The 18,417-nt window shown below is 49.8% G+C and overlaps 1 protein-coding gene across 1 annotated transcript in view; it reads left to right on the forward strand.

The window, feature by feature from the left end:
- Positions 1 to 18,417, forward strand: part of DNAH2 (dynein axonemal heavy chain 2) — a 204,084-nt gene that overhangs the window by 49,289 nt on the left and 136,378 nt on the right. The window contains exons 18-20 of the mRNA XM_038768829.1: positions 1,329 to 1,517; positions 3,673 to 3,820; positions 4,319 to 4,511. Of these exons, the coding sequence (XP_038624757.1) occupies positions 1,329 to 1,517; positions 3,673 to 3,820; positions 4,319 to 4,511 (530 nt within the window). The remainder of the gene's footprint in view (positions 1 to 1,328; positions 1,518 to 3,672; positions 3,821 to 4,318; positions 4,512 to 18,417) is intronic.

An 18,417-nucleotide genomic window follows, 5' to 3' on the forward strand; every position in this document is an offset into this window, starting at 1 on the left:
ATCCCTCCATCTTACCCCCTTCCCTTCCCCACAGCACCTGTATATATGTATATATGTCTGTACATATCTATTACTCTATTTATTTTACTTGTACATATCTATTCTATTTATTTTATTTTGTTAATATGTTTGGTTTTGTTGTCTGTCTCCCCGTTCTAGACTGTGAGCCCACTGTTAGGTAGGGACTGTCTCTGTATGTTGCCAACTTGTCCTTCCCAAGCGCTTAGTACAGTGCTCTGCACACAGTAAGCGCTCAATAAATACGATTGATTGATTGATTGACCGACCCTTGGGTCTTCCCCATCCTCCAGGCCCCAGGCCTGCCGCTCTGGGGGAGACGATAGCTCTCAACGGGCAACGGGGCAACTCCTCTGGAGCTGCCATCCTTCCCCTGGTCCTCTTCCAATCCATCGATTTATTTTTGGACAGTTTATTGTGGGCAGAGCCCTGGGGGAGTCCCTCTCCTTACTATTCATTTATTCATTCATTCAATCATATTCATTGAGCGCTTACTGTGTGCAGAGCACTGGACTAAGCGCTTGGGAAGTCCGAGTTGGCAACATCTAGAGACAGTCCCTACCCAACAGCGGGCTCACAGTCTAGAAGGGGGAGACAGAGAAGGAGACAAAACATATTAACAAAATAAAATAAGTAGAATAAATATGTACAAGTAAAATAACATTTATTCAATCATATTTATTGAGCGCTTACTATGTGCAGAGCACTGGACTAAGCGCTTGGGAGGTCCAAGATGGCAACATATAGAGACAGTCCCTACCCAACAGTGGGCTCACAGTCTAGAAGGGGGAGACAGAGAACAAAACCAAACATACTAACAAAATAAAATTAATAGAATAGATATGTACAAGTAAAATAAATAGAGTAATAAATATGTACAGACATATATAGATATATACAGGTGCTGTGGGGAAGGGAAGGAGGTAAGATGGGATGGAGAGGGGGGCGAAGGGGAGAGGAAGGAAGGGGCTCAGTGTGGGAAGGCCTCCTGGAGGAGGTGAGCTCTCAGCAGGGCCTTGAAGGGAGGAAGAGAGCTAGCTTGGCGGAGGGGCAGAGGGAGGCCGTTCCAGGCCCGGGGGATGAGGTGGGCCGGGGGTCAATGGCGGGACAGGCCAGAACGAGGCCTAACGGTGAGGAGATTAGTGGCAGAGAAGCGGAGGGTGCGGGCTGGGCTGGAGAAGGAGAGAAGGGAGGTGAGGTAGGAGGGGGCGAGGTGATGGACAGCCTTGAAGCCCAGGGTGAGGAGTTTCTGCCTGATGCGCAGATTGATTGGTAGCCACTGGAGATTTCTCCTCCTCCTCCTCCCATAGATCCAGCAGCAGTGGATAGCGTACACGATCCGGCTGGATCGCATGGTGGAGGAAGCCTTACGCCTCAACGTCAAGTGGTCCCTCTTGGAGCTGTCCAAGGCCATCAACGGCGATGGCAAGACCACCCCCAACCCGCTCTTCAGGGTCATGGTCGTTCTACACAGCGACGGCCCCGGGGACGTGGCCAAGGTAGGTTGGCGTAGAGACCGGGACCCCGGGGGGCCCCACCCTGTCTCCGGCCCCTCGTCTCCAGTCCCCCCCCCAGAGTCCTCTGCTTCTGGCTGGCCTTCTGGCCCCAAGGATGGTTCCTTGCCCTTCTTCCATTCTTGTGGGTTTTCAGCTCAATCAATCAATCAATCAATCAATCAATCGTATTTACTGAGCGCTTACTGTGTGCAGAGCACGCTTGGGAAGTCCAAGTTGGCAGCATATAGAGACGGTCCCTACCCAACAGTGGGCTCACAGTCTAGAATCAATCAATCAATCATATTTATTGAGCGCTTACTGTGTGCAGAGCACTGTACTAAGCACTTGGGAAGTACAAGTTGGCAACTATATATAAAGACAGTCCCTACCCAACAGTGGGCTCACAGTCTAGAATCAATCAATCGTGTTTATTGAGCGCTTACTGTGTGCAGAGCACTGTACTAAGCGCCTGGGAAGTCCAAGTTGGCAACATATAGAGATGGCCCCTACCCAACAGTGGGCTCACAGGCTAGAAGAAGGGAGACAGAGAACAAATACAGGGAGAAAGAAGTCTAGAAGGGGGAGACAGAGAACAAATAATAAATAACATCTAATTAGATGGTGAAGCAGTGGGGCCTAGTGGAAAGAGCCTGGGCCTGGAAGAAAGAGGACCTGAGTTCCTTCCTTCCTTCTTCCTTCAATCATATTTATTGAGCGCTTACTGTGTGCAGTAAGCCTTCCCAGAAGGCCTTCCCAGACCGAGCCCAGGCCTTACCTCCTTCCCTTCCCCACAGCACCTGTGTATACGTATATATTTTTGTATGGATTTATTACTCTATTTATTTATTTATTTTGCTTGTACGTATCTATTCTATTTATTTTATTTTGTTAATATGTTTGGTTTTGTTCTCTGTCTCCCCCGTCTAGGCTGTGAGCCCACCGTTGGGTAGGGACCGTCTCTATATGTTGCCAACTTGGACTTCCCAAGTGCTTAGTACAGTGCTCTGCACGCAGTAAGCGCTCAATAAATACGATTGAATGAATGAATGAATGAATACGATTGAATGAATGAATGGACAGTGCCTGGGCCATGGGAAGCACTTGAGAAGTACCATAACTAATTCATTCATCAGTAAACTGTAACAATTAACAAGTTAACAGTTAACAAGTGCCGGCTTGTACTTCCCAAGTGCTTAGTACAGTGCTCTGCTCACAGTAAGCGCTCAATAAATACGATTGATTGATTGTGGCATTGGTTAAGTGCTATGTGCTAAACGCTGTACTAAGAGCTGTGGTAGAATGAAAGATAATCGGGTCACGCACCGCCCCTGTCCCAGATGGGGCTCGCAAGTCTAAGAATTCATACATTCCTTCATTCAGTTGTATTTATTGAATGCTTACAGTGTGCACAGCACTGTACTGAGGAAGCAGCATGGCTCAGTGGAAAGAGCCCGGGCTTTGGAGTCAGAGGTCGTGGGTTCAAATCCCGGCTCTGCCACTTGTCAGCTGTGCGACTTTGGGCAAGTCACTTCACTTCTCTGGGCCTCGGTTCCCTCATCTGTAAAATGGGGATGAAGACTGTGAGTCCCACGTGGGACAACCTGATTACCTTGTACCTACCCCAGCGCTTAGAAACAGTTCCTTGCACATAGTAAGCGCTTAACAAATACCAACATTATTATTATATATGTATATATGTTTGTATATATTTGTTACTCTATTTATTTATTTATTTATTTTACTTGTCCATATCTATTCTATTTCTTTTATTTTGTTAGTATGTTTGGTTTTGTTCTCTGTCTCCCCCTTTTAGACTGTGAGCCCACTGTTGGGTCGGGACTGTCTCTATATGTTGCCAACTTGTACTTCCCAAGCGCTTAGTCCAGCGCTCTGCACGCAGTAAGCGCTCACTAAATACGATTGATGATGATATTATTACTGAGCCCTTGGGAGAAAGAGGGAGAACAGATAGTGAATGGCCGTTTTGCGGTGGAGGAAACTGAGGCTCAGAGAAGCAAAGTGGCTTGCCCAAGGTCACACAGCAGGCAAGGGGCAGAGCCAGGACTGGAACCCGGGGCCCCCCGATTTCCAGGCCCCACCGGCCCGCCGTGGGGGTTTGGGGGGGACCGGGGGTCCGAGCCCTCCCTCTTGCGTGTAGGTGGAGTTCTCGCCGACACTGCCGAAGCTGGCGGGGGTGGTCACCGACATTACCAGTCACCTCATCGACACCATCTCCGTCTTCCTCCACCTCCCCGAGATGCTCATCAAACGGAGGTTCAACCGAGAGCCCATTCATGTCCTCGTGGGTGAGTCGGGGCCCGGGGCCGTGGGGCGCCCGTGGCCCAGGAGGGAGAGGGGGGAGTGTGGTCTAGTGGACAGAGCCCGGACCCGGCATCCAGAAGGACCTGGACGTTCTTGTACGTATTTACCCTTCTATTTATTTTGTTCATGATCAATCAATCAATCAATCGTATTTATTGAGCGCTTACTGTGTGCAGAGCACTGTACTAAGCGCTTGGGAAGGACAAGTTGGCAACAACTCGCGGACAGGCGTCAAGTCACCGGAACAAATAGAATTAAAGCTAGACGCACACCGTTAACAAAATAAATAGAATAGTAAATATGTACAATATTATTGTTGTGATTGACGAGCTGTTTAGGGAGTGCTGGAGCTCTCTGTGGGCAGGGAACGTGTCTATTGTTAAAAGCGCTTAGTACAACGCTCTGCACACGGTAAGCGCTCAATAAATACGACTGGACGGATGAGTGGGCGAATGGCGGTCACCCGCCGCTCTCTTGGGCAGAGAGGGACGAGGACATCAAGAAGATCCAGGCCCAGATCACGGCCGGCATCGCCAACAACGTGAGCCTCCTGCAGAACTACCTGAAGACCTGGGACATGTACCGGGAGATCTGGGAGATCAACAAGGACTCCTTCATCCGCCGCTACCAACGTCTCAACCCCCCGGTCTCCTCCTTCGACGCCGACATCGCCCGGTAAAGGGCTGGCGGGGGCGGCGGCGGCGGCGGCGGGCACCCCGGGGCCAAGAGGCCGTCAGCAAGAGGACGAGACAGGGAGCCGTCGAGCCTGGGTGGGTGGGCGAGTAGAGGGCTGAAAAAGGGAGTCTTGAGTACCCCGGGGAGCGGAGTGGGTGGGGAGGACCGGAGAGGGCGAGGAGTGAGCACCCGTAGGCCTCGGGTGGGCAAGAACTGGGCATTAGGGGATCAGCCGGGGCCGCGAAGCAGCACGGCCCAGTGGAAAGAGCCCGGGCCTGGGAGTGAGAGGATGTGGGTTCTCCTCCCTGCTCTGCCACTTGTCTGCTGGGTGACCTTGGGCGAGTCACTTTGCTTCTCCGGGCCTCCGTTTCCTCATCTGTAAAATGGGGACTGAGGCTGTGAGCCCCGTGTGGGACAGGGACTGCGTCCAGCCTGATTATCTTGTGTCCACCCCAGTGCTTAGGACAGTGCTTGCCTCATAGTAAGCGCTTAACAAATACCATCATTGTTATTATTATGGGAGTCGTGGACGAGGCTGTGAGCCCCGTGCTTAGGACAGTGCTTGCCTCATAGTAAGCGCTTAATAATTACCATCGTTATTATTATTATGTGAGTCGTGGACGAGGAATTGGAAAGCAGCCTGGCCCGGTGGAAAGAGCTCCAGCCTGGGAGGCAGGGGACTTGGGTTCTTACCCTGGCTCTGCCACTTGTCTGCTGGGTGACCTTGGGCAAATCACTTCACTTCTCTGGGCCTCAGTTTCCTCATCTGTAAAATGGGGACTGAGGCTGTGAGCCCCGTGTGGGACAGGGACTGCATCCAGCCTGATTATCTTGTGTCCACCCCAGTGCTTAGGACAGTGCTTGCCTCATAGTAAGCGCTTAACAAATACCATCGTTATTATTATTATGGGAGTCGTGGACGAGGCTGTGAGCCCCGTGTGGGACAGGGACTGCGTCCAGCCTGATTATCTTGTATCCATCCCAGTGCTTAGGACAGTGCTTGCCTCATAGTAAGCGCTTAACAAATACCATCGTTATTATTATTATGGGAGTCGTGGACGAGGCTGTGAACCCCGTGTGGGACAGGGACTGCGTCCAGCCTGATTATCTTGTGTCCACCGCAGTGCTTAGGACAGTGCTTGCCTCATAGTAAGCACTTAACAAATACCATCGTTATTATTATTATGTGAGTCGTGGACGAGGAAGTGGGAAGCAGCCTGGCCTGTTGGAAAGAACTCCTGCCTGGGAGGCAGAGGACTTGGGTTTTTACCCCGGCTCTGCCACTTGTCTGCTGGGTGGCCTTGGGGTAGTCACTTTACTTCTCTGGGCCTCCGTTTCCTCATCTGTAAAATGGGGACTGAGGCTGTGAGCCCCGTGTGGGACAGGGACTGCGTCCAGCCTGATTATCTTGTGTCCACCGCAGTGCTTAGGACAGTGCTTGCCTCATAGTAAGTGCTTAACAAATGCCATCATTGTTATTATTATGTGAGTCGTGGACGAGGCTGTGAGCCCCGTGTGGGACAGGGACTGCGTCCAGCCTGATTATCTTGTGTCCACCCCAGTGCTTAGGACAGTGCTTGCCTCATAGTAAACGCTTAACAAATACCATTATTGTTATTATTATTATTATTATGTGAGTCATGGACGAGGAAGTGGAAAGCAGCCTGGCCCGGTGGAAAGAGCTCCTGCCTGGGAGGCAGAGGACTTGGGTTCTTACCCTGGCTCTGCCACTTGTCTGCTGGGTGACCTTGGGCAAGTCACTTCACTTCTGTGGGCCTCCGTTTCCTCATCTGTAAAATGGGGATTGAGGCTGTGAGCCCCGTGTGGGACAGGGACTGCGTCCAGCCTGATTATCTTGTGTCCACCCCAGTGCTTAGGACAGTGCTTGCCTCATAGTAAGTGCTTAACAAATACCATCGTTGTTATTATTATGTGAGTCGTGGACGAGGCTGTGAGCCCCGTGCTTAGGACAGTGCTTGCCTCATAGTAAGCGCTTAATAATTACCATCGTTATTATTATTATGTGAGTCGTGGACGAGGAATTGGAAAGCAGCCTGGCCCGGTGGAAAGAGCTCCAGCCTGGGAGGCAGGGGACTTGGGTTCTTACCCTGGCTCTGCCACTTGTCTGCTGGGTGACCTTGGGCAAGTCACTTCACTTCTCTGGGCCTCAGTTTCCTCATCTGTAAAATGGGGACTGAGGCTGTGAGCCCCGTTTGGGACAGGGACTGCGTCCAGCCTGATTATCTTGTATCCACCCCAGTGCTTAGGACAGTGCTTGCCTCATAGTAAGCGCTTAACAAATACCATCATCGTTATTATTATGTGAGTCGTGGACGAGGCTGTGAGCCCCGTGTGGGACAGGGACTGCATCCAGCCTGATTATCTTGTGTCCACCGCAGTGCTTAGGACAGTGCTTGCCTCATAGTAAACGCTTAACAAATACCATTATTATTATTATTATTATGTGAGTCATGGACGAGGAAGTGGAAAGCAGCCTGGCCCGGTGAAAAGAGCTCCTGCCTGGGAGGCAGAGGACTTGGGTTCTTACCCTGGCTCTGCCACTTGTCTGCTGGGTGACCTTGGGCGAGTCACTTCACTTCTGTGGGCCTCCGTTTCCTCATCTGTAAAATGGGGATTGAGGCTGTGAGCCCCGTGTGGGACAGGGACTGCATCCAGCCTGATTATCTTGTGTCCACCCCAGTGCTTAGGACAGTGCTTGCCTCATAGTAAGCGCTTAACAAATACCATCGTTATTATTATTATGGGAGTCGTGGACGAGGCTGTGAGCCCCGTGTGGGACAGGGACTGCGTCCAGCCTGATTATCTTGTGTCCACCCCAGTGCTTAGGACAGTGCTTGCCTCATAGTAAATGCTTAACAAATACCATTATTGTTATTATTATTATTATTATTATGTGAGTCATGGACGAGGAAGTGGAAAGCAGCCTGGCCCGGTGGAAAGAGCTCCTGCCTGGGAGGCAGAGGACTTGGGTTCTTACCCTGGCTCTGCCACTTGTCTGCTGGGTGACCTTGGGCGAGTCACTTCACTTCTGTGGGCCTCCGTTTCCTCATCTGTAAAATGGGGACTGAGGCTGTGAGCCCCGTGTGGGACAGGGACTGCGTCCAGCCTGATTATCTTGTGTCCACCCCAGTGCTTAGGACAGTGCTTGCCTCATAGTAAGCGCTTAACAAATACCATCATTGTTATTATTATGGGAGTCGTGGACGAGGCTGTGAGCCCCGTGCTTAGGACAGTGCTTGCCTCATAGTAAGCGCTTAATAATTACCATCGTTATTATTATTATGTGAGTCGTGGACGAGGAATTGGAAAGCAGCCTGGCCCGGTGGAAAGAGCTCCAGCCTGGGAGGCAGAGGACTTGGGTTCTTATCCTGGCTCTGCCACTTGTCTGCTGGATGACCTTGGGCAAGTCACTTCACTTCTTTGGGCCTCAGTTTCCTCATCTGTAAAATGGGGACTGAGGCTGTGAGCCCCGTGTGGGACAGGGACTGCATCCAGCCTGATTATCTTGTGTCCACCCCAGTGCTTAGGACAGTGCTTGCCTCATAGTAAGCGCTTAACAAATACCATCGTTATCATTATTATGGGAGTCGTGGACGAGGCTGTGAGCCCCGTGTGGGACAGGGACTGCGTCCAGCCTGATTATCTTGTGTCCACCCCAGTGCTTAGGACAGTGCTTGCCTCATAGTAAGCGCTTAACAAATACCATCGTTGTTATTATTATGGGAGTCGTGGACGAGGAAGTGGGAAGCAGCCTGGCCCGGTGGAAAGAGCTCCTGTCTGGGAGGCAGAGGACTTGGGTTCTCACCCTGGCTCTGCCACTTGTCTGCTGGGTGACCTTGAGCGAGTCACTTTGCTTCTCTGGGCCTCCGTTTCCTCATCTGTAAAATGGGGATTGAGGCTGTGAGCCCCGTGTGGGACAGGGACTGCGTCCAGCCTGATTATCTTGTATCCACCCCAGTGCTTAGGACAGTGCTTGCCTCATAGTAAGTGCTTAACAAATGCCATCATTATTATTATTATGTGAGTCGTGGACGAGGAAGTGGGAAGCAGCCTGGCCCGGTGGAAAGAGCTCCTGCCTGGGAGGCAGAGGACTTGGGTTCTTACCCTGGCTCTGCAAATTGTCTGCTGGGTGGCCTTGGGGTAGTCACTTTGCTTCTCTGGGCCTCCGTTTCAATCAAGCAATCAATCAATCAATCGTATTTATTGAGCGCTTACTGTGTGCAGAGCACTGTACTAAGCGCTTGGGAAGTCCAAGTTGGCAACACATAGAGATGGTCCCTACCCAGCAGTGGGCTCACAGTCTAAAAGGGGGAGACAGAACAAAACCAAACACACTAACAAAATAAAATAAATAGAATAGATATGTACAAGTAAAAGAAATAGAGTAATCATCATCATCATCATCATCATCAATTGTATTTATTGAGCACTTACTGTGTGCAGAGCACTGTACTAAGCCCTTGGGAATTACAAGTTGGCAACATATACGGTCCCTACCCAACAGTTGGCTCACAGTCTAAAAGGGGGAGACAGAGAACAAAACCAAACACACTAACAAAATTAAATAGAATAGATATGTACAAATAAAATAAATAAATAGAGTAATCATCATCATCAATCGTATTTATTGAGCACTTACTGCGTGCAGAGCACTGTACTAAGTGCCTGGGAAGTCCAAGTTGGCAACATATAGAGACAGTCCCTACCCAACAGTGGGCTCACAGTCTAAAAGGGGGAGACAGAGAACAAAACCAAACACACTAACAAAATAAAATAAATAGAATAGATATGTACAAGTAAAATAAGTAAATAAATAGAGTAATAAATATGTACAGACATATATCCATATATACAGGTGCTGTGGGGAAGGGAAGGAGGTAAGATGGGGGGGATGGAGAGGGGGACGAGGGGCTCAGTCTGGGATCTGAAAAATGGGGATTAAGGATATGAGCCCCATACGGGACAAGGACTGCGTCCAGCCTGATTAGCTTGGCTCTGCCTCCTCGCTTAGTACAGTGCCTGGCATGTATTAAGTGCTTAACAAATACCATGAAATAAGGAAAAAAGGTGTGAAGAGGTGCAGAGTTTGGGTGGTAAGAGGTACCCTTAAAGGACCCTGGCTTCCATCCCCAGCTGCTCTGTTACCCCATGTCCCGGGGCCTGATGTGCCCTGGCCCTCGATCCCAGTGTTTCCCGCTTTTCCCCATCCCCTCCCTCCCGCCCATCCTCCCTATAGGTTGGGGACTGTGGTTGCTTAGAGATGGCACTTGCTCCCTGGCCCCGATCTGGGCTTCGGGGGGAGGCGGTAGGGGGGCGGCAGGGGTGCTGCAGGACCATTACCATGGCAACGCAGTCACGGCACCAAAGCCCCGGAGTGCCATTAGAGCCGCCCAAGGGCACGGATGGATAGGGGACCGGGGGCCAGGGGGAGGGGGGTGCGGACCCCAGAGAATTCAGTCATTCATTCAGTCGTATTTAGTGAGCGCCTACTGTGTGGAGAGCACTGGACTAAGCGCTTGGGAAGTCCAAGTTGGCAACATCTAGCGACGGTCCCTACCCAACAGCGGGCTCACAGTCTAGAAGGGGGAGACAGACAACAAAACCAAACATATTAACAAAATAAAATAAATAGAATAGTAAATATGTACAAGTAAAATAAATAGAGTAAGAAAAATGTACAAACGTATATACGTATATACAGGTGCTGTGGGGAGGGGAAGGAGGCAGAAACTCCTCACCCTGGGCTTCCAGGCTGTCCATCCCCTGGCCCCCTCCTACCTCCCCTCCCTTCTCTCCTTCTCCAGCCCAGCCCGCACCCTCCGCTCCTCCGCCGCTAATCTCCTCACCGTACCTCATTCTCGCCTGTCCCGCCATCGACCCCCGGCCCTCGTCCTCCCCCGGGCCTGGAATGCCCTCCCTCTGCCCATCCGCCAAGCTAGCTCTCTTCCTCCCTTCAAGGCCCTGCTGAGAGCTCACCTCCTCCAGGAGGCCTTCCCACACTGAGCCCCTTCCTTCCTCTCCCCCTCGTCCCCCCCCTCCATCTCCCCCATCTTACCTCCTTCCCTTCCCCACAGCACCTGTATATATGTATATATGTTTGTACATATTTATTACTCTATTTATTTACTTATTTATTTTACTTGTACATATCTATTCTATTAATTTTATTTTGTTAGTATGTTTGGTTTTGTTCTCTGTCTCCCCCTTTTAGACTGTGAGCCCACTGTTGGGTAGGGACTGTCTCTAGATGTTGCCAATTTGTACTTCCCAAGCGCTTAGTACAGTGCTCTGCCCATAGTAAGCGCTCAATAAATACGATTGATGATGAGGAGGAGGAGGAGGAGAGGAAGGAGGGGGCTCAGTCTGGGAAGGCCTCCTGGAGGAGGTGAGCTCTCAGTAGGGCTTTGAAGGGAGGAAGAGAGCTAGCTTGGCGGATGGGCAGAGGGAGGGCATTCCAGGCCAGGTGGAGGACGTGGGCCGGGGGTCGAGAAGGAGGCCCAGTGAGGAGGTGAGCGGCAGAGGAGCGGAGGGTGCGGGCTGGGCTGGAGAAGGAAAGAAGGGAGGTGAGGTAGGAGGGGGCGAGGGGATGGATGGACAGCCTGGAAGCCCAGGGTGAGGAGATTTTGCCTGATGGGGTGGGGAGACCCCTGGGGCCAGAAGGGTTCGTGGGAGCAGGAAGCTTGAAGGGGTTCCTTGAGTCCAGGGGCGGCAGAGGCCGGAACCAAGGCCTCACTGGGATGCTGAATTGAGGGCCAGGCACCCTGCTTTCACCCCCTGTACCTCCCAGTGCTCCCCGGCCCCGTGCCTCACCTGTCCATCTGGAGGGGTCAATAGTAATAATAATAATGTTGGTATTTGTTAAGCGCTTACTATGTGCAAAGCACTGTTCTAAGCACCAGGGTAGGTACAAAGTAATCAGGTTGTCCCACGGGGGGCTCACAGTCTTCATCCCCGTTTTCCAGATGAGGGAACTGAGGCCCAGAGAAGTGACTTGCCCAACGTCACCCAGCTGGCAGGTGGCGGAGGCGGGATTTGAACCCACGACCTCTGACTCCAAAGCCCGGGCTCTTTCCGCTGAGCCACGCTGCTTCCCCAAGGGGCAAGGGTTGGCTACAGAGGAGGACAACCACTGGGAGCATGTTTGGAAGATTTTGTGGGTTTTTTTTTGTATTTTTGTTTTTTGGTGGAGGGGAGGATACTACGGTTGGGAAATGACTATCCTACCCTGGTCGTGTGGCGCCCTCTACGCTTTGCAGTTGAGAATGGCACTCCATTAACGCTATTTTATTTTTCAGTCGATTGATTGATAATAATAATAATAATCAATCAATCAGTCGTATTTATTGAGCGCTTACCGTGTGCAGAGCACTGGACTCAGCGCTTGGGAAGTACGAGTTGGCAACATAGAGAGACAGTCCCTACCCAACAGTGGGCTCACAGTCTAGAAGGAGGGAGTAGGAGGGAGATCAGGGATTGAATCCCCATTGAGCTTTTGAGGAAACAGAGGCACAGAGAAGTCAAGTGACTTACCCCAGGTCACCCAGTGGGCAAATGGCGGAGCTGGAATTTGAACCCGGGTCTTCTGGCTTCCAGGCTCGGGCTTTATTGCAAAAAGAGGGAGGGAAAGAAGAGAGGCAGAGAAAGGGGAAGGAGTCAGAGTCGAGGGGGGGAGAAGAATCGGTGAGAAAACAAAGACAGAAGAGAGAAAAAGTCAGAAAGGGGTGGAAGAAAAGCCCTCAACTATAAGCTCCTTGTGGGTAGGGATCGGGCCTTCCTACTCTATCCCATTGTCCTCTTCAATCGAAGGTATTTATTGAGTGCTTACCATGTGCAGAGCACTGTACTAAGCGTTTGGGAGACTCTGATACAGCAGAGTAGGTAGACACATTCCCTGCTCTTCCAAGTGCTTAGCGCAGAGGTCTGCACACAATAAACGCTCAATAAATTTAGGTGATTGATCGGCTGAGAGGAAAGAGAGGAAAAAGAAATGAACAGTTGGCGGGGGCGGGGGGGGGGGACTTGATTAAGCGCTCCCTTTGTGCCAAGCACTCTGCTAAGCGCTGGGGTAGATTATCACATCAGATTCAGTCCCTGTCCCTCCCGGGTTTCCCAGTTGAAGAGGAAGGGAGAACAGGTATTTCATCCCTATTTTAGCTATGAGGAAACTGAGGCACGGAGAAGCAAAGAGACTTCCGAGAGCAGAGTGAGTTGGAGGAGCAGTGTGGCCTAGTGGAAAGAGTCCGGGCCTGGTAGTTGGAGGATCTGGGTTCTAATCCCTGCCTGCTGTGGGACCTGGGGTGAATCACTTCACTTCTCTGAGCCTGAGTTTCTTCCTTTTTTATGGTATCTGTTAAGTGCTTACTATGTGCCAGGCACTGTAATAATAATAATAATAATAATGGCATTTATTAAGCGCTTACTATGTGCAAAGCACTGTTCTAAGCACTGGGAGGGATACAAGGTGATCAGGTTGCCCCACGGGGGGCTCACAGTCAATCCCCATTTTCCAGATGAGGTAACTGAGGCACAGAGAAGTTAAGTGACTTGCCCAAGGTCGCAATTGGCGGAGTCCGGATTTGAACCCATGACCACCGACTCCAAAGCCCGGGCTCTTTCCATTGAGCCACGCTGCTTCTGTACTAAGCCCTGGGGTAGATCTGAGCGAATCGGGTTGGACACAGGCCCTGTCCCCCATGGGACTCTCAGTTTTAATCCCCATTCTTCAGATGAGGTAACTGAGGCCCAGAGAAGTGAAGCGACTTGCCCGCGGTCACACAGCGGACAAGTGGCAGAGCCGGGATTCAATCCCTGTTCTCCCTCCCACTAAGACTGTGAGCCTCTTGGGGGGACATATGTATATATGTATATCTGTATATATGTATATATGTTTGTACATATTTATTTCTCTATTTATTTATTTATTTTACTTGTACATATCTACCCTATTTATTTTATTTTGTTAGTATGTTTGGTTTTGTTCTCTGTCTCCCCCTTTTAGACTGTGAGCCCACTGTTGGGTAGGGGCTGTCTCTATATGTTGCCAATTTGGACTTCCCAAGCGCTTAGTACAGCGCTCTGCACATAGTAAGCGCTCAATAAATATGATTGATGATGATGATGATGACAGAGACCGTGAATGACCTGATGGTCTTGTCACTGCCTTGGCGCTTAATACAGTGCTCGGCACAGAGTAAGCGCTTACCAAATACCACGGTCCTTCCGGCTGTTATTTCTCGCCCGAATCTGGGATTAGCACCCTGGCCTCCCAACGCCCAGTCCTGGGGTCCATCTTTTAGACTGTGAGCCCACTGTTGGGTAGGGACCGTCTCTATATGTTGCCAACTTGGACTTCCCAAGCGCTTAGTACAGTGCTCTGCACACAGTAAGCGCTCAATAAATACGATTGATGGTGATTGATGATGAGAGCGCAGTGCTTCAGAGCAAGAAAGAGGGAAGGAATGAAAGCTGAAAGGAAATTGGGACCCCACAGGTCCCTCTGTAATAATAATAATACACAGTAATATATAATAATATATAATAATTATATATAATTTATATTATATTATTATATTATATTATATTATAATAATTGTATTATTATTATGGATAATTATGGAATCTGTTAAGCGCTTACTATAATAATAATAATAATGGCCTTTGTTAAGCGCTTACTATGTGCAAAGCACTGTTCTAAGCGCTGGGGGATTACAAGGTGATCAGGTTGTCCCACGTGGGGCTCACGTGGCTCAGTGGGAAGAGCCCGGGCTTTGGATTCAGAGGTCATGGGTTCGAATCCCGGCTCTGCCAGTTGTCAGCCGTGTGACTTTGGGCAAGTCACTTCACTTCTCTGGGCCTCAGTTCCCTCATCTGTAAAATGGGGATTAAGACTGTGAGCCCCACGTGGGACAACCTGATCCCCGTGTATCCCCCCCAGCGCTTAGAACAGTGCTTTGCACATAGTAAGCGCTCAATAAATACGAATGAATGAATGAATCCCCATTTTACGGATGAGGGAACTGAGGCTCCGAGAAGTGAAGTGACTTGCCCGAGGTCACACAGCAGGCATGTGTCGGAGTCGGGATTCGAACCCATGACCTCCGACTCCAAAGCCCGGGCTCTTTCTACTGAGCCACGCTGCTTCTCTGTGTGCCAGGCACTGTAGACTGTAAAATCCTTGAGGGCAGAGATCACGCCTACCTTCTCCGTTGGCCTCCCCCAAGCCTACAGAAAGCGCTCAGAAAATACCACAGACCAATGGATGGGATTGAAAGAGGGCGACCCAAGTGACTGAGCTGTTCATTAATTCAATCAATCAATCAATCAATCAATCAATCGTATGTATTGAGCGCTTACTGTGTGCAGAGCACTGGACTAAGCGCTTGGGAAGTCCAAGTTGGCAACAGTTGGCAAGTTGGCAATCCTATTTACTGAGCGCTTACTGAGTGCAGAGCACTGTACTAAGAGCTTGGGAGAGTACACTAGAACAATGAACAGACGCATTCCCTGCCCGCAGCGAGCTTACGGTCCAGAGGCAGTGTGGTTCAGTGGAAATCAATCAAACAATCAATCGTATTTATTGAGCGCTTACTGTGTGCAGAGCACTGTACTAAGCGCTTGGAAAGAGCCCGGGCTTTGGAGTCAGAGGTCATGCCAACTTGTACTTCCCAAGCGCTTAGTACAGTGCTCTGCACACAGTAAGCGCTCAATAAATACAATTGAATGAATGAATGGGTTAATGATTAATGATGGCATTTTTATTAAGCACTTACTATGTGCCAAGCACTGTTCTAAGCGCTGGGGAGGTTACAAGGTGATCAGGTTGTCCCACGGAGGGCTCACAGTCTTCATCCCCATTTTACAGAGGAGGTAACTGAGGCGCAGCGAAGTTAAGTAACTTGCCCAAGGTCACACAGCTGACAATTGGCGGAGGTGGGATTTGAACCCATGACCTCTGACTCCAAAGCCCGGGCTCTTTCCCACTGAGCCACGCTGCTTCTCTAATCCCAATTCTGCCACTTGTCAGCTGTGTGACTTTGGGCAAGTCACTTCACTTCTCTGGGCCTCAGCTTCCTCATCTGGCAAATGGGGATGAAGACTGCGAGCCCCACGTGGGACAACCTGATCAATCAATCAATCAGTCGTATTTATTGAGCGTTTACTGTGTGCAGAGCACTGGACTAAGCGCTTGGGAAGTTCAAGTCGGCAACATAGAGAGACAGTCCCCACCCAACAGCGGGCTCACAGTCTAGAAGGGGGAGACAGAGAACAAAACCAAACATACTAACAAAATAAAATAAATAGAATAGATATCATCATCATCAATCGTATTTATTGAGCGCTCACTGTGTGCAGAGCACTGGACTAAGCGCTTGGGAAGTACGAGTTGGCAACATAGAGAGACAGTCCCTACCCACCAGTGGGCTCACAGTCTAGAAGGAGGGAGTAGGAGGGAGATCAGGGATTGAATCCCCATTGAGCTTTTGAGGAAACAGAGGCACAGAGAGGTCAAGTGACTTACCCCAGGTCACCCAGTGGGCCAATGGCGGAGCTGGAATTTGAACCCGGGTCTTCTGGCTTCCAGGCTCGGGCTTTATTGCAAAAAGAGGGAGGGAAAGAAGAGAGGCAGAGAAAGGGGAAGGAGTCAAAGTCGAGGGGGGGAGAAGAATCGGTGAGAAAACAAAGACAGAAGAGAGAAAAAGTCAGAAAGGGGTGGAAGAAAAGCCCTCAACTATAAGCTCCTTGTGGGTAGGGATCGGGCCTTCCTACTCTATCCCATTGTCCTCTTCAATCGAAGGTATTTATTGAGTGCTTACCATGTGCAGAGCACTGTACTAAGCGTTTGGGAGACTCTGATACAGCAGAGTAGGTAGACACATTCCCTGCTCTTCCAAGTGCTTAGCGCAGAGGTCTGCACACAATAAACGCTCAATAAATTTAGGTGATTGATCGGCTGAGAGGAAAGAGAGGAAAAAGAAATGAACAGTTGGCGGGGGCGGGAGGGGGACTTGATTAAGCGCTCCCTTTGTGCCAAGCACTCTGCTAAGCGCTGGGGTAGATTATCACATCAGATTCAGTCCCTGTCCCTCCCGGGTTTCCCAGTTGAAGAGGAAGGGAGAACAGGTATTTCATCCCTATTTTAGCTATGAGGAAACTGAGGCACGGAGAAGCAAAGAGACTTCCCAGAGCAGAGTGAGTTGGAGGAGCACTGTGGCCTAGCGGAAAGAGTCCGGGCCTGGTAGTTGGAGGATCTGGGTTCTAATCCCTGCCCGCTGTGGGACCTGGGGTGAATCACTTCACTTCTCTGAGCCTGAGTTTCTTCCTTTTTTATGGTATCTGTTAAGTGCTTACTATGTGCCAGGCACTGTAATAATAATAATAATAATAATGGCATTTATTAAGCGCTTACTATGTGCAAAGCACTGTTCTAAGCACTGGGAGGGATACAAGGTGATCAGGTTGCCCCACGGGGGGCTCACAGTCAATCCCCATTTTCCAGATGAGGTAACTGAGGCACAGAGAAGTTAAGTGACTTGCCCAAGGTCGCAATTGGCGGAGTCCAGATTTGAACCCATGACCACCGACTCCAAAGCCCGTACTCTTTCCATTGAGCCACGCTGCTTCTGTACTAAGCCCTGGGGTAGATCTGAGCGAATCGGGTTGGACACAGGCCCTTTCCCCCATGGGACTCTCAGTTTTAATCCCCGTTCTTCAGATGAGGTAACTGAGGCCCAGAGAAGTCAAGCGACTTGCCCGCGGTCACACAGCGGACAAGTGGCAGAGCTGAGATTCAATCCCTGTTCTCCCTCCCACTAAGACTGTGAGCCTCTTGGGGGGACATATGTATATATGTATATCTGTATATCTGTATATATGTTTGTACATATTTATTTCTCTATTTATTTATTTATTTTACTTGTACATATCTATCCTATTTATTTTATTTTGTTAGTATATTTGGTTTTGTTCTCTGTCTCCCCCTTTTAGACTGTGAGCCCACTGTTGGGTAGGGGCTGTCTCTATATGTTGCCAATTTGTACTTCCCAAGCGCTTAGTACAGCGCTCTGCACATAGTAAGCGCTCAATAAATACGATTGATGATGATGATGATGACAGAGACCGTGAATGACCTGATGGTCTTGTCACTGCCTTGGCGCTTAATACAGTGCTCGGCACAGAGTAAGCGCTTACCAAATACCACGGTCCTTCCGGCTGTTATTTCTCGCCCGAATCTGGGATTAGCACCCTGGCCTCCCAACGCCCAGTCCTGGGGTCCATCTTTTAGACTGTGAGCCCACTGTTGGGTAGGGACCGTCTCTATATGTTGCCAACTTGGACTTCCCAAGCGCTTAGTACAGTGCTCTGCACACAGTAAGCGCTCAATAAATACGATTGATGGTGATTGATGATGAGAGCGCACTGCTTCAGAGCAAGAAAGAGGGAAGGAATGAAAGCTGAAAGGAAATTGGGACCCCACAGGTCCCTCTGTAATAATAATAATACATAATAATATATTATAATATATAATAATTATATATAATTTAGATTATATTATATTATGAGAATTATATTATTATTATGGATAATTATGGAATCTGTTAAGCGCTTACTATAATAATAATAATAATGGCCTTTGTTAAGCGCTTACTATGTGCAAAGCACTGTTCTAAGCGCTGGGGGATTACAAGGTGATCAGGTTGTCCCACGTGGGGCTCACGTGGCTCAGTGGGAAGAGCCCGGGCTTTGGATTCAGAGGTCATGGGTTCAAATCCCGGCTCTGCCAGTTGTCAGCCGTGTGACTTTGGGCAAGTCACTTCACTTCTCTGGGCCTCAGTTCCCTCATCTGTAAAATGGGGATTAAGACTGTGAGCCCCACGTGGGACAACCT

Source organism: Tachyglossus aculeatus, chromosome Y4 (genome assembly GCF_015852505.1).
Source record: "Tachyglossus aculeatus isolate mTacAcu1 chromosome Y4, mTacAcu1.pri, whole genome shotgun sequence".
NCBI lineage: Eukaryota > Metazoa > Chordata > Mammalia > Monotremata > Tachyglossidae > Tachyglossus > Tachyglossus aculeatus.